Consider the following 24255-nt stretch of genomic DNA (forward strand, 5'->3'; position numbering starts at 1 on the left):
TTGATTGATTTAAAAAACAAAAAAAGCATTGTTATTTTTCTTTTAAAAGCATTATATTTATTTATTTATTCCAGAAATGCTGTGTTGTGTATTTAAATTTTTCTGATAAATAAATTCTGGTAAATATTTTTTTTCTGGCAAATATTCATTTAAAAATAATGTTTTGATAATAATTTTATTATTAGTATTAGTACTAGTACTATCATTATATTAAATCATATTTTTGTCACAATTTCTTCAAGTAAAACCAAACTTTTTTATTTTGACGGGTTGCCGTAAAGACCTTTAAGTTTCTGTTTGTATATGATATGACGATAGTTTTACTAAAAAGAAATGGTAAAATGCTCATGAAGTCACTCTCAGAGCATTTCTAGAGATTATGTGTTCATGTACTTAAATATTGAGGCAGCAGAGGCTGAAAATATCGCTTCAATATGCGTGTACTAAACAAACTGCACTTCTGCTCCATTCATTCACACAGAGACAAGCAGAACATGTGGTATTCATATTTAAATGCTATTTTTGTGGCTTAATATTCACAGACATTAGTCCATATCATGTTTTGATTTAAATTGTAAATTCCATTTTTATGACTGGATTCCATGATTCTATCTGTGTTTTCCGCATCGCAGAAATCATAGAGCGCTACACATTGAATTTAATATGGATGAATACAAGACTGTGAGTGACAGATCTCACAATGGCACACACTGTAGTCCTAGATCATTTAACTTCCACAACTTTTGAAACAGTTTTATGGGTTTTTTGACTACTGAACGTTTTTTCATCAGCTGAACAATCGGTATGTTGTTAAACAACAGTACAGTGACCACACTGTATTTCCATCCCACACAGCTTTATTTTCATTCCTGTCAAAAATTAAATATGACTCTACCCCAACTAAGGTTTATTAGGTCTATATTCCCTGGGAATTGAACCGGTGACCTTGGCTAGTGTCAGTGCCAGTAGAGAGAGTCCATTATGAGGAACTAAACATGCTGGCAACCCTCTTTGCTGGTCTTTGCAACAGTGTAAATGACCTCTTATGGGTGTTTTGTTGCACACAGTCAGTGATGTTGAAGAGTCTCTGAGACGAACAACATCATGTTAAACTTCTGACCCAGAATCAGTCGATATGGGAGCGAGTGACCGTGTGAGAGTGCAACTGCTACTCACTCAATGGTGTTCTTATCCAGTTCACCGGTGACGTTAAGGCCGTAGAGACGCTGCATGGCAGCGATAGCAGACTGCATGGTCTGTTCTGACCGCAGGACGGACATTCTGGGGTCTGTGGGAGGGAGGTAGCCATACCTCTGCAGCCAAGCCTGAGAGAGAGAGAAAAGAGAGAGGGTTTGTTTAATCATTACATGTTACATCTGTGAGAATATACATGCTTTTAATATCGTTAAGCAATCAAGCATAAGTAGATGTGTTAATAAATGTTCATTCTTCTCATGCTGAGTGTAAACTAAAATTGTAGCTTTACATGCAAGGCTGAACTACCTTCTATGTTTCTAATTAACGTGTAATAATTATAATTTATGTCTCACATTATATACTGTATATAAATCTATATCTGTATAAAAATCTATATTTTTATTATGTATATATAATATACATGTATATATAATTGATTTGTAACTTGTAATTAATTTGTAAATATTAGAACATTTTTAAATAGTAATTCTTGGTACATGAATATAAATTAATTTTATATCAATATCTAAAAAATATTTAAAATTACATTTTTATTTGTTTTGGACAGTAAGATTTTTCATGTTTTTTTGTTCTGCTCACCAAGCCTGCATTTATTTGATTCAAAATACAGCAAAAGCAGTAATAGCGTGAAATATTAAATTGCTTTCTATTTTAATATTTCTAAAAAATTATTTGTTATTTATTCATGTGATCAAAGCTACATTTTCAGCATCATTACTCCAGGCTTTAGTGTCACATGAGCCTTCAGAAATCATTCTAATATGCTGATTTGCTGTTTAAGAAACATTATTATCAACATTTAAAACATTTAAATACATTTTTTCTGGATTACTTGATGAATAGAAAGATCCAAAGATCAACATTTATCTGAAATAAAAAGCTTTTGGGGGGTAAATGATAGAAATTTATACTATTATTTAACAAGGATGCTTTAAATTGATAAATAAAAGTGATGATAAAGACATTTATAATGTTACAAAAGATTTCTATTTCAGATAAATTAAATGCTGTTCTTCTGAACCTGAAAAAAAAATCTACTCAGCTGTTTTGAACATAATAATAAATGTTTTTTGAGCAGCAAATCAGAGTATTAGAATAATTTCTGAAGGGTCATGTGTCTATATTCAAATAGAAAACGTTAAAAAATCTTAAATAGTAAAAATAGTTCAAAATTGTACTGTTTTTGCTCTACTTTGGATCAAATAACTGCAGGCTTGGTGAACAGGAGAGACTTTACTGTCCACAAACTTTTGACTGGTAGTAAATGTGTGTGTATATATATATATATATATATATATATATATATATATATATATATATACTTGTGTGTGTATGTATATATATATATATATATATATATATATATATATATTCACAAATGAAAATAGTATGATTGCAATTTATGATTAGTAAAAAAAGATTCTTGAGCATGCATATGAAATGTGAAAGAAAAACAGCTAATATGCCCAAGTAAATATCTAGACATAACCAGATCGAATTACATTCTCTTAGAATAGCTAAATTAATTCATCCTGACAGAGTTTTCTGTAGAAACATAGCCGCTGCTACCGTTACCGCCATTAGCAGATTAAAAAGAAGGTTGAGTTTGTTTTGAAGTGGTTTTCTCATTAATGCCAGAGAGAAGCAGTAGGAAGTGCTTACACGGATCCTCTGCTGACCCATCTGCTGCCTTCAGCCAACAGCCAAATGCATCACAACTCTACAACACTCATCATGACACTGTGAGTATGTGTGTGTGTGTGTGTGTGTGTGTGTGTGTGTGTGTGTGTGTGTGTGTGTGTGTGTGTGTGTGTGTGTGTGTGTGTGTGAATCATCACCTCTCTAGTTGTGCTCTGATCTCTCCTCTAGCTATAAGAACATCCCTGTCCTAACGTGCCCTTTTCTAAAGTCACTGTGGCTGGGCTAAAGAGAAGTCTACTAGATACTAGATAAACACACACAAACTCAAACAAAGAGAGGTCGAATCATTGCTGTACATGAAGGTCATGTGGACCTTAAGATATTGGGGTGTGAATCTCACAAAAACTGTGCAGAAAATCATACATCAACCCTAAAACACAAGAAAATATAGCTGCAAACGTTTTGCAACGTTTATGACTGTTATAGCGCCAGCTGTGGTCCAATCTCCTTAAAACTTTGCATGCTTGTCGCATGTGCTCACCAGGTTTCATGAAGTTTTGAGTTTTTCTTTAGGCTTTGTAGGATTTGGGGTAAATTTTGACAGGCCCTATTTATAAACGACCCCGTTATAGCTTCCCAAAGGGTTAATTTCAACATTATTTTCAAAAATTATTGACCTAAGGAGGCCAGAGAATTGTACTGCAGTGTTTTTTCTTCCAGATTGAGCAAAAAACCTAGGACTAGTTCGCAAAAGTCGGTATTTTACATCTTCTCAATCATTTAACACAGATTTGACTGACAGCAGTGGTTCTAGAGATAAAGTTGTCTGGAATGAAGTGTTCTGTGTCACCAAGGGGCCAAGCTCTGTGATTTTTGTCCTGCCTTTTGTCCTTACATAAGTGTTCTGAGTTTGGCGAAGATATCTCATTTTGTTCAGGAGTTATAGGCATTTTACTAAAAGTGGCCCTGCCCCTTTCGAACGTTTTGGCTTCCCTTTGCGACGAAAAGTCCAAAGTTAGACTTTTTTTGATAATTATTGATATTCGCTCGCTCTCCAGAGAATCTTTCTGCACTGGTTTGGTTCTAATGAGGCAAAAAACCTAGGACTAGTTTGCAAAAGTTTGTGAAAAAAAACAAAATACCCGAAAATTTCATCTAAGCTCAATCAATCAAATCTTGTTCGGTGTGAGCCAAGGATTCTAACGACATAAGACACTTGAGCTTGCAACTGACGGTTTAGGAGTTATGAGCTATTTTGTACTTTTGATCGCTGTAGCACCCCCATTAGGACGATTGGGGCGAGCCTTGGTCACATTGTCGGCGGTGGGAGTACTACTATCCCTCCAAGTTTCAAGTCTCCACGACTTACGGTTTGGTCTGCAAGATCAGTTTTACGTGGAGATCGCTTATCGTGACCATTCTAACAATTACAATAGGGTTGCAGAGCTACACGCTTAAACCCCTACAAATCAGAAAGTTGCTATTATTTGGGCCCAAGGGCACATGATGGCTATTGATAGTCACTTTAGTTGTGTTGTACAATTAATAATGCTAGGAATTAAGTCTCAAAGAATGTACACGATAAATTTGAACTTCTTTAAGCCATGTCTTAATCTTTAAAAATGTAATAAATAAAATAGCATCAATACTGAATCGGTACATTATCTCAGCAACGAGAAGGTAAAATCGCTGTTTTTAAGTAACTACCAATGTTCTGCTTCTGTAAACAGTAAACCCTGCCCACTTTGATTTGATTGGCCATCTCAATTGATCCTTCGCAAAGAGCTTGATTGACAGGTGATCTGACCAATTACAATGCAGAATCTGCCCATTTGTCCGACAAACAAATCAGACGAGAAAAGCTTAACTTTGGTGGACCACTGCAGGTGAATAGGGTTAAAAAAAATTTTTAACTTATAGTTATTGCCTTACTTACTCATCTGATTAATTACACTGATAATTACGAACATTTTTGTATTACAAGTTTTCTAAAATGTTAGGTTTAAATATGCAAATGAGGCATTATTAATTGAAATATGTGCTAATTTGCATACATTTCTAGTGCACAAATCTGAACTCTGGATGAAGTCAGTTTCAAAATTCTTGTTAATTTTTTTTTTTTTTGACATATTAGAGTCAAAATTTTTACAGAGGGAATTTTGGGTATCTTATTTTTGATTCAGAAAAATATATATTTTCACACTTTTTGGGGAATAAAATGAATATAATCAAGCTAATTATAAATGAACAAATCCCTCTATAAAACCCTTCAGGATATAGACAGGAATAAAAATGTAAAGTCTGGTGTGTGTACTGTAAGTGCTACTGAAGTGGAGATTTATGGCTCAGAGTAGAAGAAAAAACTCATTTTAAGAAAACCTTTAAAAATATGTGTTGTAATCTATTGACACAAATAGATAAAGTGCTACAAAAAAAAAAACACTTAACAGTGTATTTTGTCTGATGTTTTCTTTCCACAAGTCTGAAAAAACACTTTATGAAAACCCAAAAGGCCCAAAATCTCAAACTTGACAGGTGCATGAAAAAAACAGTGTTTTTGCAGTGTTCATTTTTTAAAAATGGACCCTTATGACTGGTTTTGTGGTCCAGGGTCACAAATAAAATGTTCCTTCCTCGCTTGGACATCTAATTATATTTGCATACAGAAAATGAAGCAGTTTTTTGGCTTCATGGATCATTTTCAGTAATGATAATGATATGTATTTTGCATTACTGTAATGAAGATGAAATTTATGCAAAATATAATTGTCATTTCTGTTTTGGGGTGAAATACGAGCTAGAAATTTTTAGGTGAGATTCACAATTGTTTTTTTTTTTAAAGGTCCTGCAGCTGGCAAACTTAATTTGAGGACATACTAAACTAAAACGCATAACACGATTTACCCAAGAACGACATGTTCCTGGATCAGCATTGTTTATTTGTCCTGGAATAACTTTCCTAGCAAACAGTCACAGGCCAAACCATGTCCCTAAGGTTAAACCTAATCCTAACCCGCCCATACAATCAATAGGAATGATTGGACTAAACTTAACCGTGAGCTTTAAACGAATGTTGTTCGAGGTCAGCAAGAAAATTGATCCAGGAACACAGGCTACTCAGGTAAATCATGTTAAGGAGTTTATTACACAAGTATGTACTTATACATTAAAGCGCTGACCATTGCTTAAGGTCTTTCAACAAAACAACACACAGATGTTTTGTGTTATTTGCCAGAAATGTAAAGTGTTAATCAAAGCCAAATAAAGACCAAATTCAGGCTGGTTCGGTGAGGTACATGACAAAGCTTAATATATAACAGGGCCCATGAACATATCTCCATTACTCAGCAATCAGAGGACTTGATTCACTTATGTTGTTTTATGTGTTATTCATCACAGAGGTAATTAGTTGTGGTGTGTTAGAATGACGAAGAATGAACACGTGCATGTGACCACCCATATGAAAGAAAAAGCGCAAATGTGTCTCTTGTTTCTCAGATTTTAGAGTGTTTATTTATATTCTGAAATAGATTTGAAATAGTATTTTTATATATTTCTGTTTTAGAAATAAATTTATTATATAAATTATATTTTTTTATTTGTATAAGGTTTAGTGATTTTGTTATGTGCTTTTGTCGTCTTTGCATAAATTTATACATATATTTTACTTTTAGTTTTAGTAATTTTGACACTCCAGCTTCAAATTATTTATTTTAGGTTAGTTTCTAAAGCAGCATGTCTTAGGGTTTTTATAAGTTTAAGTTTTTTATCTAATACTTTTTAAAAATAATTATATTATACAAATTAGATTTTTTTTGTATATGTTTTCATTTGAGTTTTAATTTACTTTATTTTATTATTTTTTTTATTTTTTTTTTGGTCATATTTATATATATAATTTTTTTATTTTGTTTTTGGTTTTAGTAATTTTGGTACTTCAACTTAAAATTATTAATTTTAGGTTTCCAAAGCAAATTGTTTAGGTTTTTTTACGTTCCAAGTTTTTGATCTAATTTTTATATATATATTTTTAATTAAATTATGCAAACTAGATTTTTATCATTGTAAACATATAATATATATAATTTAATTTATATATATATAATTTATTTATTTTTCATTTAAGTTCAGTTTATATTTTAGCATTTTTTTATGTATTTTGTGTGTGTGTGGGGGGTTGGGTAGTCATATTTCTGTGTGTATATATATATATATATATATATATATATATATATATATATATATATATATATTCTGGTTTTAGTAATTTTGTAAAGTGAAAAGTAATACTTTATCTTCAAATTATAGTTTTACATTTTTTAATAAATATATTATATACTATATATAATAATGTATTATTTTATGAGTTGTCATTTTAGTTTAGTTAACATTTTAGTATTTTTTTAATGTATTTTATTTTATTTTTTTGTCATGTTTCTGTATATAATTTTTTATTTTGGTTTTAGTTTTAATAATTTTCTTACTTCAAGCTTCCAAAGTAAAATGTCTTAGGTTTTTTAAGTTCAAGTTTTTCATGTAATATTTGGATTTTTAGAATGATATTCTATAAATTAGATTTTTATATTTGTACAAGTTTTCATTTTAGTTTTAGTTACATTTAGTTTAATTTTAGTAATTTTGTTATTTTTTTGGTCATATTTCTGTATAATTTTTTATTTTGGTTTAAGTTTTAGTAATTTTGGTATTTCATCTTTAAATTATTTTAGATTTCCAAAGCAACATGTCTTAGGCTTTTCAAGTTTAAGTTTTTCATCTAATATATTTGAATAATTACATTATATTAATTAGATTTTTATATTTGTATAAGTTTTCGTTGTAGTTTACATTTTAGTAATTTTGTTATGTATTTTATTATATATATATATATATATATATATATATATATATATATATATATATATATATAATTTTTTTTTGTTTTAGTAATTTTGGTACTTAAAATTATTTATTTTAGGTTTGCAAAGCAACATATCTTAGGTTTTTTAAGTATAATATTTAAAAAAAAAATTATTATATTTATTATATAAATTAAATTTTTATATTTGTATAAGATTTCATTTTAGGTCTAGTTTACATTTAGTTTACATTTTAGTTGTTTTTTTCCCCCTACATAAATTTTTATTTTGGTTTTAGTTTTAGCTAATTTAATTTTGATACTTCAATGTCAAATTATTTATTTTAGATTAGTTTCCAAAGCAACATGCCTTAAGTATTTTTTTTATTATTTTATTTTATTTTATTTATTTTTATTTTATTTTATTTTATTTTATTTCAATTACCAACATTTTAACAGCATTCAGAACAAGAAAATGTTACAAAAAACAGCTCAACAATGTCTCAAACTGCACTCTGATTCGCCAACATACAAAATTAAACATTTCTCATCAAATTCTTCCAAGCCCAAATGATCAAATCTGCTTTTCACATTTATTTTATAGTTGTTTAATCTCACAGCATGTCAACAATATCTCATTTGTATCTCTTTTTTCTCTCTACAAATGAATTTTAATAGAATCCGATAATGTCCATACTTGAATGAAGAACTCAATTAGATTTACTGAGCTATGAAAGAGCAATATCTGATCTAGGGTCAGCTAAAAAATGTATAACACATGTATCGACTTGCCAACTTCAGAATTTCCTCACAGAATTCCTACTGGTCGACCTTCAACCCAACTGATGGCACGTCTGGTCAGGAAAGTGTAACGCTGTGCTAAAATACCCCGTATTTTCATTCACTCACAGCATGCTGTAAGCTAAACACTGATCTGTTATCTTCAGATGTTTTCCCCTGCACAGGAATCATGCTTTTAACTGGCACAGGCGTTTGGCACTGAAAGTCAGACTTCATGAATAAAAACCGTAACCTAATTTGATGTTGGAATGGGATCCAAGGGGATCTATGGTGGTTCGGGTTTACAGACACATATGTGATGAGCTGTTGCATAATGCACAGACCTGAAGTGAGTGAGGAAAGCAACCCAGAGCCGCAAATGTGTCACGTTTTTGTAGGCGGCATTGTGCAGAGGTGCTATTATTCGATTGCACAACTCAACAGTTATTGCTGCCCAGCATCTACGCCCAACGCTTCACATTCCTCTATTTGTTTAGGGTGCTGAGGGACATTTTTTTCCAGAAAGAAGAATGACAAAGTATTTTCAAGCTTTGTTTCAAAACCTCATCCAAACCCCAAAGGTTGCAAAAGACCTCCACTCCTGGCAAAAAGCATGAGTATAAACAAACACGGTGAACCTCGACTTAATCTTTGGGAGGTATGGTGCGTTATTGCGTTAAGTAAGTATTGGCAAGATTTTCGAGCTATATTATTTAAACCAGTCAAGTGTGCCATTTCTGTGCCGCTAATGGGACCAAATGGAATTGCAATCTGTTTGCTTGAAAGGCCTGACTGGTTTAGCCATAACAACAAAGGCTTAACCAGTGTTGGACTATTTGTTTTGTCCAAACCAATCGAAGCTTTGTTGAAATCATTATTTTTGCAAGTTTAGTTCCAGAAGTGAAGCAGAAATTACAAACCACTCAACTGGCTACATGGATAATTTGGGACCCTTGTGGTGTCCACAGACAAGATTAGAGAAAATTATTATTATTATTCATTTTTGTGACAATTATTTTTGCATTCTCCTTTCTAAAAACTTTGTATAACATCATAATATAATACATGTTTAAAGTTACATTTAATGCAGTTTAATTTTATTTATTTTACAGATTTTGACCATTTTTTGAGTGACAACTTTTGTAAAGAAAAAAAAAAATTGTATTATTATTAATACATACATGAATGCAGTTCAATTTTTTATTTATTTATTTTATAGATTTTGACAGATTTATTTTTGCATTCTGCTTTCTATAGAAAAAAAATTAAGCACAAAAAATTACAATATAATATAATATAATATAATAATAAGTTTAAAGTTCAATTTAATGCGGTTTCATTTGATTAATTTTACAGATTTTGACAATTTTTAGTGACAACTTTTTAGAAAAATGTATTTTTGTTATTATTACTATTACATGTACAATTTAGACTTTAGTTTATTTGATAGATTTTGACAGAATTATTAGTATTATTAGTATTATTAACACATGCATGCAAGTTGAATGCAGTTCAATTTATTATTGTAAAATGTGTATTAATATAATATAATATAATATAATATAATAAATGTTTAAAGTTCAATTTAATTCAGTTTATTTTATTTATTTGACAGAGTTTTACTATTTTTGAGTGACACGTTTTGAGAAAAACTGTATTGTTGTTATTATTATTATTATTTTATATAATATAATAAAATATAATAAATGTTTAAAGTTCAATTTAATTCAGTTTAGTTTTTTGAGTGACAAGTTTTGATAAAAAACTGTTATTATTATATAACTGCTGTTATTATTATTATTATTAATACAAGTTTAATGCCACTAAATTTAATTTAACTTTTTTTATTTTATAGATTTTGACAAAAAACATTGTGTAATGTATTATAATGTATCGTAATATGATATAATATAATACATGTTTAAAGTTCAGTTGAATGCAGTTTTTTATTATTTATTTGACAGATTTTAACTTTTTTGAGTGACAAGTTTTAAGAAAACTTATTATTATTATAATTATTATATTATTATTATTATACTATTATACTATTATAGATTTTGACGGAATCAGAATTATTTTTGCATTATTTTTTGCATTTCATTTTTTTATTAGAGACAAGAAACATTGTGTAATATAATATAATAATACATGTTTAAAGTTGAATTTAATGCAGTTTAATTTTAATCATTTTACAGATTTTGACAATTATTTTTGATAACAATATTATTATCATTATTAATTTAAATAACTTATTTTATAGATTTTGACAGAATTATTTTTGCATTCCTTTTTCTAGAGACTTTTTTAGAGACAAAAAACACTGTGTAATATCATATAAAATAATATAATATAATAATACATGTTTAAAGTTTTATTTAATGCAGTTTAGTTTTATTTATTTTACAGATTTTGGAGTGGCATGTTTTGAGAAAAAATTTATTATTGATAATAATAATATGTTTAAAGTTTATTGCTGTTCAATTTAATTTATTTATTTTACAGATTTTGACATAATTATTTTTGCATTCTGCTTTCTGAAGACTCTTTTTAGAGACAAGAAAAATTGTGTATTATTATAATATAGCATAACATAACATATGTTTAATTTAATCCAATTTAATTTAATTTATTTTACAGATTTTTACCTTTTCCCTTAAATTTTTACATAATCACTTTTGCGTTATGACTGTAGACTGGTCGGAAATCATGTGATTAATCATTTTCATTCGTCCTAAGATGAACTGCACTGCTCTCATACCTCAATATGAGTTTTACAGTATGCCAACTGCCATCCAAACATCCACATATAATTAGCGAGGAAAACAAAACCTCTGTAAAGAGGTAAAGAGAAGGATAATCCAAGGCATTTGGCTCTTTAGCTTCATCCTCGTGTTCCCTGGTGTCTAAACTCATTTCTTCTCTCAGCTTTCCTGTGATATATGCCCTCTTTTATCTCCTCATGATAGACAGCTCAGCTCCACACAGCAGGTCAATGTTTTCTAGCACCTCTCTGTCAATCACTTCATATCAGAGCCGAAACACATTTAATGCAGTAAAGACAGATACATGCTTGTTATTTTAGTAGAGAAGTGATCAGAAAAGCTCTCCTCAGAGCTATGGATTATTCAGAGTATGACATACATTTGGCTGTATCTATTGTACATTAATGTGTCTTTAAGACAGGTTTTATGAGGACTGAAGTTACCCCAGGGGACCTCTAGAGGGAGAGAGAGCATTCTGAGGTGCTTTTTGGATTTGGGAACACTTAGCATGTTTAGCATGGCTTCAAGAAGATTGAGGCCATTAAAAACCACAACCAGGATATAAGAGACGTTGGCTCTTTGGATGTGGACTGCGTGCCAAATGAACAAAGAGCTTTGGGCCTACAGGTGTATTTTGGTGAGATTGACATTTGTTTACTTGGCATATTCTGTTGTCAAAAGCACTTTACCGTACTGTACTTTTTGTTTTTACTCAAGTGTCTTGTTGAAAGACACTTTGAGCTAAAAGCTTTAGAGTTATAAGCCCAGATATTTAACTATTTAGGCTCACAACCTCACAATTCATTCCTTGTTTATTTTTTTGCTGAAAACTGTTAGCTAACTGTTGTTTATTTTAGATATTTGTCTTTGAAACCCATCAGTCATTAATGTATGATTATGGCTGTGCTCCGAATAGCAAACTTGTCATTAGGTCATGAGCCATTAATCTCATTGACAGTTAAGTTTAAGTTTTTATTCTAATATTTATATTTGAATAAACTAAAATCATTTAGATTCTAAACTTTTGATTTTTAATAGTTTTAGTTCATAATAACAACACTGGAACATAGCCATTACTAACTCCAAAAAGGTCAACCAACGTCACACGTGATTTGATTTAGGCCGGGCCGGACTTGACGCCGTACTCTGACTGCTGAACCACGCCAGTGAACTTTCAGAGCTGATGTGCTTCATGGAACACTAGCTAATAAGCCAAACGAGGCCTAATTAGCCTCATCGAAACATCAAAGCTGAACCCTAAAGGCCGTCCGAACGCTTCATTAGCAATGAAACACCCTCAGAGAGAAGATGTGACCATGGCAACACGTACAGATGGAGTATAGATCACAGATAAATAAGCGACTGTTAAGTTTGGCTAGTCAAACATACTTCAGATTCTGTCCTGTAAAATCCTTTGTTCATCTTTAGAAGTGAAGTATGTGTTTATTTATGTTAAAAAGCTAGAAGTGTAAATGTTTAGATCTGTGGCACTTTCAAAACATCCAGACCTGCCCAGCAACAGCAAGACTTGCTCAACCAATGGTGTGAGTTTGGGGCGGGGCTATCTTTTTGACTGACCAATGACAGACGAAGGATGTGTTTGAAACAGTCGCTATTTTAGCAATTCCAAGTGCAGCTCGAACTCAGACTGTTGAGTTTAGCTAGTCAAAAATACTTCAGATTTTTAAAAGTGAAAATCTATTTTTTTTATGTTCAAATCTAAAAGTGTAAACGTTTGAATCTGTGGCACTTTGTTTGTTTGAGAATCTAGACCCGCCCAGCAACAGCAACAATTGCTTAATCAATGATGTGAGTTTAGGGTGAGGCTATCTTTTTGTTTGACCAATAACAGACAAGGGGTATGTATAAAGTTAACTGTTTGAAACAGTTGCTATTTTAGCAATTCCAAGTGAAGCTAGAACTCAGACTGTTAAGTTTAGCTAGTCAAAAATACTTCAGATTCCATCCTGTGAAATCTTTTGTGCATCTTTAGAAGTTAAATATCTGTTGTTTTATGTTAAAAAGCTAGAAGTGTAAACGTTTGAATCTGTGGCACTTTGTTTGTTTGAGAATCTAGACCCGCCCAGCAACAGCAACAATTGCTTAATCAATGATGTGAGTTTAGGGTGAGGCTATCTTTTTGTTTGACCAATAACAGACAAGGGGTATGTATAAAGTTAACTGTTTGAAACAGTTGCTATTTTAGCAATTCCAAGTGAAGCTAGAACTCAGACTGTTAAGTTTAGCTAGTCAAAAATACTTCAGATTCCATCCTGTGAAATCTTTTGTGCATCTTTAGAAGTTAAATATCTGTTGTTTTATGTTAAAAAGCTAGAAGTGTAAACGTTTGAATCTGTGGCACTTTGTTTGTTTGAGAATCTAGACCCGCCCAGCAACAGCAACAATTGCTTAATCAATGATGTGAGTTTAGGGTGAGGCTATCTTTTTGTTTGACCAATAACAGACAAGGGGTATGTATAAAGTTAACTGTTTGAAACAGTTGCTATTTTAGCAATTCCAAGTGAAGCTAGAACTCAGACTGTTAAGTTTAGCTAGTCAAAAATACTTCAGATTCCATCCTGTGAAATCTTTTGTGCATCTTTAGAAGTTAAATATCTGTTGTTTTATGTTAAAAAGCTAGAAGTGTAAACGTTTGGATCTGAGGCACTTTTGTTTGTTTAAGAACCCAGACCTGCCCAGCAACACTTGCTCAACCAATGGTGTGAGTTTGGGGCGGGGCTATCTTTTTGTTTAACGAATGGCAGACAAAATGTGCGTTCAGTCTGTCTGAAAACAGTCACTATTTTAGCAGTTTCAAGTGGCGTTAGAATTCAGAATTAAGTTTGGCTAGTCAAAAATGCCTCAAATTCCGTTCTTTAAAATCCTTAGTTAAAGTTAAATAGTTAAATATCTATTTTTTGTATGTTAAAAGGCTGAAAGTGTTAACATTTTGGATCTGTGAAGCTTTTAAAACATTGTTTGTTTGAGAATCCAGACCTGCCCAGCAACAGCAACACTGGCTCAACCAATGGTGTGAGTTTGGGGCGGGGCTATTTTTTTGTCTGACCAGTGACAGACAAGAAATGTGTTTGAGGAAACCTGTGTGAAAACAGTCACTATTTTAGAAAAATCCAAGTGAAGCTAGAACTCCAACTTTTTCTAGATTTTTAAACTTGATAATTATTTGGCTAGTTTGTAAAGGCTATAAAGGCTAATGCATTTCAATATGTGATTTAACCTTCATCCTAGCATGCAATTTGAGTAGCCATAACTGTTTTGCTGCCTCTATATATGTATATAACGTAGCTTACATTAAAACAGGACCATTTCACACAATGCCGCTTAACTGCTGTCTGTTTTAGCTGAGCTGTGACACCAGACACATGGGATCTCTTGCGTCACTTATGCTTAAGTGAGTGTAAGTGTGTGTGGGTAAAGGCTATCACTCTCTGATATCAGTTTTCACACGCTCTAAATTATTCATCCGGACACATACCAAACCGTCATATCGCACATGGGATCTCCATGGCTACCCCCTCAGTCTCATGCCCTCCATCAACCGCTGCCGACTGTTTTGGCCAAATGTCAGAGAATGTCACAGTTCTCTAACGGATCTAGCACGCTTTTAACCTCTCAACCCAGTTCCAAACAAAACATTTTCATTCATTCGCAGTTCATTCCCTCCAGAGAGAGCTTTGTGTCTGTTGCTAGAGTACATGTTCAGAATGGAGTACTAGCATACTGCATATTGCTCAGTATGTACTTGTATACAGACTAGTGTTTTATAGTATGTCAAGGAAATCTTATGGTGTCCTAAATTGTTGTTCATTCTGTTGCATGTTTAATTCAGTGAGTGCTGTCATTTTGCATTTTAATCCAATGTCCTATGTTATGACTTTATAAATGAATAAGCAAACTTATTAGTGAGTTTTCTTTCCATTTAATTCATCACACTTGAATTGGAAGGTCAAATGTTGGAGATCTCATCTTTAGAAGTTAAATATCAGTTTTTTATGTTAAAAAGCTAAAAGTGTAAATATTTGGATCTGTGGAGCTTTTTAAAAACATTGTTTGTATGAGAATCCGGACCTGCCCAGCAACAGCAACAGCAACACTTGCTCAACCAATGGTGTGAGCTTGAGGGGAGCTATCTTTTTGTTTGACCAATGGCAGACGAGGGGTGTTTAAGGAAACCTGTTTGAAACAGCCACTACTTTAGCAATTCCAAGTGAAGCTAGAACTCAGAAGGTGCATCCTAAATCGCGTACTTATGCACTATTCTATAATATTTTGTAGTGTAAATTGTGCGAGTAGTGTGTTCACACTGAAAATACCCGGATGATGCACTTGGATAACCAAAAAAATGAAGTGTGGAACATTGAACATTGATAATTTGTGCGATTATATAATTTTTTGTATGGCACTATGCTATTTTGAATATACAGTACACTGTAAAACATAATTGATTTAGATTTATTTATGTAAAAATGCCATTTAATATGACTGAATCAACCTGACTGCCCTAGGTTACTCCAACAAAAGTCATTTTCAACTGTCTGTCATGTCGAAACTGCATTTTTTTACAGTATAGTCAGTGTCTATGCCATGTAGAAGTGAGCTTGGCATCAAGCCGTCACTGGATTGAGCTGCAAAGACATTTTTCCAGGTCCCTACGGTGTCAACAGAAAACCCCAAAGATCTCAAGAGAGCTGATAGTGTCATGTGCGTCTGTTCAACACTAGCAATCACCCGTGCCATTAAAGATTGAAGAGCAACAGTCTCTTTCGGCACACTAACATTACGCCAAGGAAAACAGCAAGAGACGGCGCGGGCGAGACAAAAAAGAAAGAAAATAACGTCCGGGGAGCAAGAAAGCTAGAAATAGACATTGCATACAGACAAAACCACGCGTTTGGGTTGCACTGGTGCGCTTGCTTCTCGCAGGACAGATAAACAGACGGATGTGTCGTCCCCTCCACAGCGAAAATCTGCTCACCGTATAGAGCCAAACTGACATCAGAGAGACCATGTGTGAACGCAACATGCTACATGAAGCAGAGAGCACTACGATCTCGCCTGGAAATGCACACGATGACACAATGTACAAACAGAGCGTATGCATGCATTGATGCTTGCACACACATGCAAACACACAGGATGACACTGTGCATAAATGCACATGTCCTCAGTAGGCCTCAAGACTGAAAGCGGTGCTTGGAAACACTGCAAAAGCATAAACACACAGATGAAAAGATGAAGGAAGCGATCTAATAAACATTTGAACTTCTGTTCATTCATGAGCCGTCAAAAGAGACTTTAATATTGTACTCGGGAACAAAAGCGACCTCGTCAAATGGCTCCATTATTCAAAGGGTTCTTGTGATCGAATCTGTCGGGCGGTGAGAAAGACCCATTTGGTTGGGCCGTCATGGACTCTGTGCTCAGCGGGACGCAACCTCGCTGCCTCTAGTACACATATAAAGTTAAAGCGAAGGGCTTATGGGATGGGTTGCGCATTGTGTATTCTCTTTGAAGCTGTGTTACATTGAGAGCTGAGTGTGAGAGAATGTGTGTGTATTATATGGGCAAGTGGCTTATATGAGTGTGACAAAAACCAAAGCGTGGCTCAGAATAATATGATTTTTGTACCTGATACTCAGAACAGATTAGCTAAATATAGGCCTAATATGACCTGTTCAACCCAAAACACTGGCATACAATTACAGCTGGGTGATATTTTGAATATTTTTTAAATATTTGAGATGACAATCCTTCCTTACTCGTAGATATGAGAGCATTTTAACAGCGTTTTTGACTCAGAATTGATTGAATTCATTTACATGAATCAATTCAAATGGTGCATTTGCTGATGTACCATTTGGCTTGGCCATTTAATGAATAGTTACAAAATATTTGATATTAAGAGTCGTAAGACAAGGAAAGATTGTCCAGTATGAGACTTAAGAACAGTTTTAGTATCGTCTTTGATTTTTCAAAGTAGCTTCTACTACCATCTACATAAATTTGTTCAAACTGTCAATTTATATGAATCAATTTAACTGAAGTGTTCATTGAAGTCTTGCATAGTATTTTTTTATCCCCAAAACATGGCAAACAGTTAGTTCTAAGTTTTATATTAAAATATTTATGACTTACTCGAGATGACAATCCGCCTTTTTTATTAATCTCAAGTATTAGAGCTTAAAAGAAGTTTTGGTATTGTCTTTAGAGTAGCATCAGAGTTCGTTCAATTTGTCTGAATCAGTTCAAACTGTTCATTTATATGAATAAGTTCATATAAATGGAGGTTTATGGAAGTTTCACAAGTTTTCACAAGTAACAAAAAGTATTTTTCAACCCCAAAATATGGCATACAGTTAGTTCCGGGCTATATATTAAATATTTATGACATATTTGAGATGACGATCTGTCCTTTTCTTATGACTCTCAAGTATGAGAGCTTCAAAACAGTTTTAACATCAGTTTATTAGCATTTAATATCAGTTTAAACTGTCTATTTATATGAATCAGTTCAACTCTGATTCAGTGATTCATTTGCATCACCACACAAAAGTGTTCATGGAAGTCTTGCATAGTATTTTTCAACCCCATATCAGTGGCATACAGTTAGTTCTGGGCTATATATTTAATATTTATGACATATTTGAGATGACGATCCTTCTTTTTCTTATGAATCTCAAGTATGAGAGCTTTAAAACAGTTTTGGTATGGTCTTCAGTTTTTCAAAGTAGCATCAGTTTGTTCAATTCATCTATGTGAATCTGTTCCATTTTGTAAATCAGTTAACTCTAATTTAATGATTCATTTGCATCATTGTGCAAAATTGTTAATCAATGTCTCTGCATAGTATTTTTCAACCCAAAACGCTGGTATACAATTATTTCTGGGCAATCAGAGTTTGTTCAATTTATCTGAATTAGTTCAAAGTGTCTATTTTGACTGAACTCTGATTCAGTGATTCATTTGCATCATCACTTAAAAGTGTTCATTGAAGTTTCACATAGAAGTTTTCAACCCCAAAACACTGGCATACAGTTAGGGCTGGGCAATATATTAAACGTATATGATATATTTGAGATGATGATTCTTCCTTTTTTATGATTCACATGTATGAGAGCTTTAAAACAGTTTTAGTATTGTCTTAGATTTTTTAAAACTAGAATCAGAGTTTGTTCAATTTATCTGAATAAGTTCAAACTGATCATTTTTATGAATCAGTTAACTCCGATTCAATGATTCATTTGCATCATTGTGCAAAATTGTTCATGAATGTCTCTGCGCAGTATTTTTCAACCCCAAACGCTTGTATTCAATTATTTCTGGCCAATATATTAAATATTTATGAGATATTTGAGATGCCAATCCTTCCTTTTCTTATGATTCACAAGTATGAGAGCTTTAAAACAGTTTTAGTATTATCTTCGATTTTGTTTAAACTAGAATCGGAGTTTGTTCAATTTATCTGAATAAGTTCAAACTGTCCATTTATATGAATCAATTCACCTCTGATTCAGTGAATCATTTGCATCATTACTCAAAAATGAAAGTCTCTCAGCATAATAAAATGGTTTAGTAAAATAGTTTTATGATGAAAATAATATTAATGAAAAGTTCTTGCATTGTTGCATTGATAACTTGGCTATTTTGTCTAAAAGATGGTTTGGGGTAAAGGAAAACATATCTATATATATATTAAAATATCATGCATTCTTTAGCTACGTCATCCAGTCACCCAGAGTATGCATGTGTATTTTGGGGGTAAATCACTGTAGCCATTGCGGCAAAAATAACATTTGCTCTTTTTTTTAACACAACATTAGCAAAATGAAAGAAACTGCAATAGAAAGATGGAGAGTGAACTCTATCTGACTCCTATTCACAAACACACGTCATGTTATACAAAGTGACAAACATCATCCAAACATGTCATTCTGGAGAGAATACGCCTTTGTTGGAGAGGTGTGACAGAGCTTTATCTGTTCACAGTGGCGTTTTTTGCAGACTGACAGCTCTGGCGCTATTTTACAGCGTGCTGTGTGCGTTTTCGCAAGCCGTGATGACTTAAATCTATACAATGAATGAAATAACGCCTCCATAATCCAAACGATTTATATTAATACAACTTTTTCCATTTAATAAATCTTACTTTTTAATTAAAAAATAAATCAGTTGTGTCCCCGGGAGATAATTCCTCGCCTGGTTCTGGGAGGCCATTCTTCAACTAAAAGCCTCGTAAAGACCTCCAGAGAGCAATACGTATGGAGAGCGCGAGAACTGCCAAGAAAAGATTACATGTCCATTGTCAGCTCTTAATACTTTGGCTTTCTGAAAGACCAAATAGTTTGTCAATGGTTTCTTTTATAACACACCTCACTGCCTTCGCCACACGCTAGTTAAATCCCTCTTTTGTCTGTCTGTCACACACTATTAATAATGTCTCTCTCCAAAACACACACATACTCACGGAGACCGAAAGCGAGCGAGAGAGAGAGTCCTTGTCTACTGTACCGAGAGTGTGTACATTGTACGTTTGAATAGATATTGAACCATAACACAATAAAACTAGTTTAATGTGTCTGGTAACGCGGTGTTAATCATGTGGAACTGCAAGGAAGGCAGGAAATTGAGGTGATGCTGTGGCCCAGTGACCAATCAGCCCCTGACCTCAGTCCCACAGAGACGGTCATAATGTCAACGCCATCCAAACCTGGACGGATTTAGGTTAAACTACAGATTCGTCATTTAGAAAGACAGAGACTTGTCATATCCCTCCAAAGCCACTGTATTTGTGTGCACAGGAAGCTACCAATATAACCCTCTGCCACTGCCACACCAGCAGAACATATAAGCCAAACCGCACCAATAAACTTCAATGTTTTACATCAGTGTCCTTTTATAACCTCAGACAAGTGGAAAATGCATTCTGTCTGTCTCCTCGATCCTCTTTTACCCTGGCAGATTGAATGTTTGATTCACACAAGGCTTTCTTAAAGGGACAGTTCATCTAAAATCAAGATTCTGTAATCATTTACTCACCCTCATGTCAATCCAAACCTGCATTCTTCCAAATTAGGGTGGTTTTTGCAGCAATGCCATAGAAGAACCATTTTTGGTTCCCCAAAGAACATTTAAGTGACCGGTTTTTTAAAAGAACCCATTTTTTTTTTCTAAATGTAAAGAACCTTTCGTGAAATAGAATGTTAAAGTTCTTCATGGAACCATCAATGCCAATAAAGAACCTTTATCTTGTAAGAGTGTTTATGACTTTGAGGAACACAAAAGAAGGTGTTTTGAAGAATGCTGAGGTCCAGAAAACATTGGAGCCCATTGGCTTTCACTGGATGGACAGGTTTTGTGTACAGTCTATTGGTTTTAGTGAGTAAACGATGACCGAATTTTCATTTTTGAGTCAAATATCCAGTGATCAGTTTTTAAAAAGTGTGAAGAAGTTTTATTAAAAACGAATGTGGAATGGAATGTTAAAAGTTCTTTATGGAACCATCAGTGACAATAAAGAACCTTTATTTTTTTTAAGAGTGTGTATGACAGTTCATCTAAAATCAAGATCATCATCATTTCATTGTGTCATCATTTATTCAACCTCATGTCAATCCAAACCTGCATTCTTCAAAATTAGGGAGGTTTTTGCAGCAATGAGAAGAACCGTTTTTGGTTCCTCAAAGAACGTTTAAGTGACCAGGAACACAAAATAAGCTGTTTTGAAGAATGCTGAGGTCCAGAAAACATTGGAGTTCATTGGTTTTCATTGTATGGACAGATTTTGTGTACAGTCTATTGCTTTTAATATAGTAAATGATGACCGAATTTTCATTTTTGAGTGAAATATTCTTTTCACCCTTGAAATTAACGGTTCCAAAAAACTGTTTTTGCAGCAGCGCCATAGTCAGAAGAACCATTTTGGGTTCTATCGGGTTTACTCTGGCATCTATTGTTTCATGAAGAACCTGGAAACTTTCCATTGAAACTTTCCATTGCACACTGGTTCTTTGGTTCTTCAGATTATTGAATGCTTAAAAAAATGGATACTTTAGGAACTGTTCACTAAAAGGTTCTTCAGGAACCCAAATTGGTTCTTCGCTCTTAATAATAAAGGTTCTTTATTGGCATCAATGGTTCTATGAAGAACCTTGAACATCCATAGAACCTTTCAAATGCAGAAAAGGTTCTTTTAGTCAAAAAGGTTCTTTAGACTTTTAAAATGTTCTTCAAAATGGTTCTTTCAGGAACTGTTCACTGAAAGGTTCTTTGAGAAATCAAAATATGTTCTTCTACGGCAACACCCTTTTGGAACCTTTGTTTTTAGGAGTGTTCTATGGCATCATTGTGAAAATTGTCGTATGATGAAATTTTAATAATCTGAAGAACCTGGTTCCATGAAGAACCTTTAACATCCCTGGAAACTAGTTCTTTATGGTGGAAAAATGTCTTCAGATTATTGAAATGCTCAAAAAATAGTCGAAGAACTGTTCCCTGAAAGGCTCTTAGAAACAAAGCTTCTTTATTGAAATGGAAGGTTCCATGAAGAACCTTGAACATCCAGCCTTTCAAATGCAAAAAAGGTTCTTTAAAGTGGAAAAAGGTTCTTAAGATGTTCTTCAAAATGGTTCACTTTGTGGAGGCCAAAATGTTTCTTCTATGGCATCACCCACCGTAACTATATTGTTTATAGTGTCATATGAAGAACATTCAATAATCCAAAGAACCTGTTTCCACTTTAAAGAACCTGTGCGATGGAAAGTTTCCATGAATGTTAAAGCTTCTTGGAACCATTGATGCCACTGATGCTTTCTCTATAAATGAAATCCAAGTCAGTCCAGTGAAAAAAAGTACTTTGTATCAAGTTGATTTGATTCATATACACTGTATTCCCCTCAAAATACTAATTTACACAATGGGATGCTTAAATACATGTTGAGCGGGGACTTTAAAGTACACGTTATTGTAAAAAGTCATCGAATTGCTGCTGTCCTGAGAAAGCCTCTAATCTCAAAGGGTCTAAAATAGCAATCTTCTGAGAGACAGAAAGAATAACGGCTGTCAGAATGAAAATTGAAGCCGTCTCAAACTATTGTTTGCTTTACCGCAGATTTTAGGCTCCTTAAAGACATAAAGGGCATCTGACAGAACTGTCAAGCTCATAAACAGGCGGTCTGCCTCTGCAACACCATCCAGCGCTGGAAGAGAAAAACTTTGTCCTGGACACACTTCACTATTCCAAACAACACAAACAGCTGTCTCATTTGAGCATAACTTCTGACCGACTGTAAATTCACAGCGGCCTTTTATAATGTTGGCACGTTTCAAAGGCTAAAACTCTCTTTGCTGTTTTGCATGAAATGCCGCTGCATTTCTAATAAAAATGAAAAGCTGAGCTGTAACAGCATGTTTACCGTTACAATATTTAGGCTGTAATGACAGGTTGACTTCTTCGGTTACTGGCCGGATATCAAGTCATGTCGAGTTGATTTATTCCACCCTTTGGTGAATCAGATTGTGCCAATAGAACAAACCTCAATGTGTGTGTGAGTGTTTGTGTGTCCAAAACAGCAGGAAAAGAGAACATGCAAGCTTTCTGGACTGAAATTATAGAAGTGTATGGACTAAAGTTAAAACAAGTCATGGGTGCTACTAAACAAGCATTACAATAGTGATAACATTCACAAAAGTGTATTTGCTTCCCAACGCAAACTGCATGCTGCTTTTTATTAACTAAGCAACTACACTTAAGTGATACATAACGCTGATTTGCTGTATAAATCATAAACCTTCGGTCTGGTAGTCATCTATGATAGTAAACATTCACCAACAAGTCTCAGAAATCACAATACAAGCCATTCATCTGTTTTGTACGGCATTGTTGTCATTTGCTAAACTTTCATTTGTTGTGTTATCGAGAGATGAGACGTGCAAAGCTTGAATTAGTAGTTTGCATGCAAAACGGCTGAATCCAGCTCAGGGTTTGTAACGTGTAAAGAGATGTGAAGGACATCAACATCATCTCTTGTGTGGATCTCTTACCTCCACACTGAATTGCTGCTCCTCAGCGTCCACAGCACATAAAATCCACAGCAAGAACTGCGCGCACAAGCAATTCAACCCTCTTCTATTATGCAGTGTTAACAAAACCATAATGACCCGTATTTATTCGTTTTGGCTGCTTTTATTAATAGTCAAAAGAACAAAAGAAGGAATAAATCCCCCCTGGTCTCAGTGGGTTGGAAACATTAGAGGCAGACAAACAGTCGTCACGTCGAGAGATATAATAATAATGATATCATATCACTCCGGGAGGCTCTGGTCGCGTTGTTTGCTCCTTTAGAGTTCGTCTCTTCTTTGTCTCCCGGAGGCGCAGATGTGATGATGATGCTCAGATAAGTCACATTTAGTTGTGCTGCTCCTCTTCTGCTCAGCGCGATGGACTGCGAGTTTTCAACCATACCTCTCCCTTCTGCGCATGCGCGCTGCGCTCCGCTCTCAATCCCACCTCAGCGGAGAACCCACGGAGAGCAACGTCACGGAATCCTAGATCAGAAACCCAACACCAGACTGGAGTAAATAAACACATACTGTACTGTAATAATAATAACAATAGTGACAACAATAATAAATAAAATAATGCTTGTATATTATATTAAAATGTATACATATAACTTATTTATATTACTACAATTTCAAATGTATAAACATATATACTGTATGTTTCAGTATTTTTATATTTGAATAATTATATAAAATATAGTTTCATTTTACACACACACACACACACACACACACACACACACACACACACACACACACACACAAATTAACAATTAATTAATTGTAATAATTAATAAAATATTATATATATATATATTGCACGTTCATTTATAACATATTAATACATCATATTTTGATGTAGTCTTTGTTCTTTTGTATTAATGTTAATTTTAATATTAGTAAAATAGTTTAGTAATA

General features: G+C 33.4%; 1 protein-coding gene across 2 annotated transcripts in view; it reads right to left on the reverse strand.

The window, feature by feature from the left end:
* The window catches only part of LOC141300896 (matrix metalloproteinase-16-like), a 92823-nt gene extending 69097 nt beyond the window's left edge, over window positions 1–23726 (reverse strand). For both annotated transcript variants that reach the window (XM_073831179.1, XM_073831178.1), the window contains exons 1-2: window positions 23317–23726; window positions 1177–1325 (exon numbers count right to left, since the gene is read on the reverse strand). In XM_073831179.1, the coding sequence (XP_073687280.1) occupies window positions 1177–1325; window positions 23317–23427 (260 nt within the window). In that variant the 5' untranslated portion in view covers window positions 23428–23726. The remainder of the gene's footprint in view (window positions 1–1176; window positions 1326–23316) is intronic.
* Window positions 23727–24255: the final 529 nt, after the last annotated feature.

Source organism: Garra rufa, chromosome 24, assembly GCF_049309525.1.
Source record: "Garra rufa chromosome 24, GarRuf1.0, whole genome shotgun sequence".
In the NCBI taxonomy this organism is placed as follows: domain Eukaryota; kingdom Metazoa; phylum Chordata; class Actinopteri; order Cypriniformes; family Cyprinidae; genus Garra; species Garra rufa.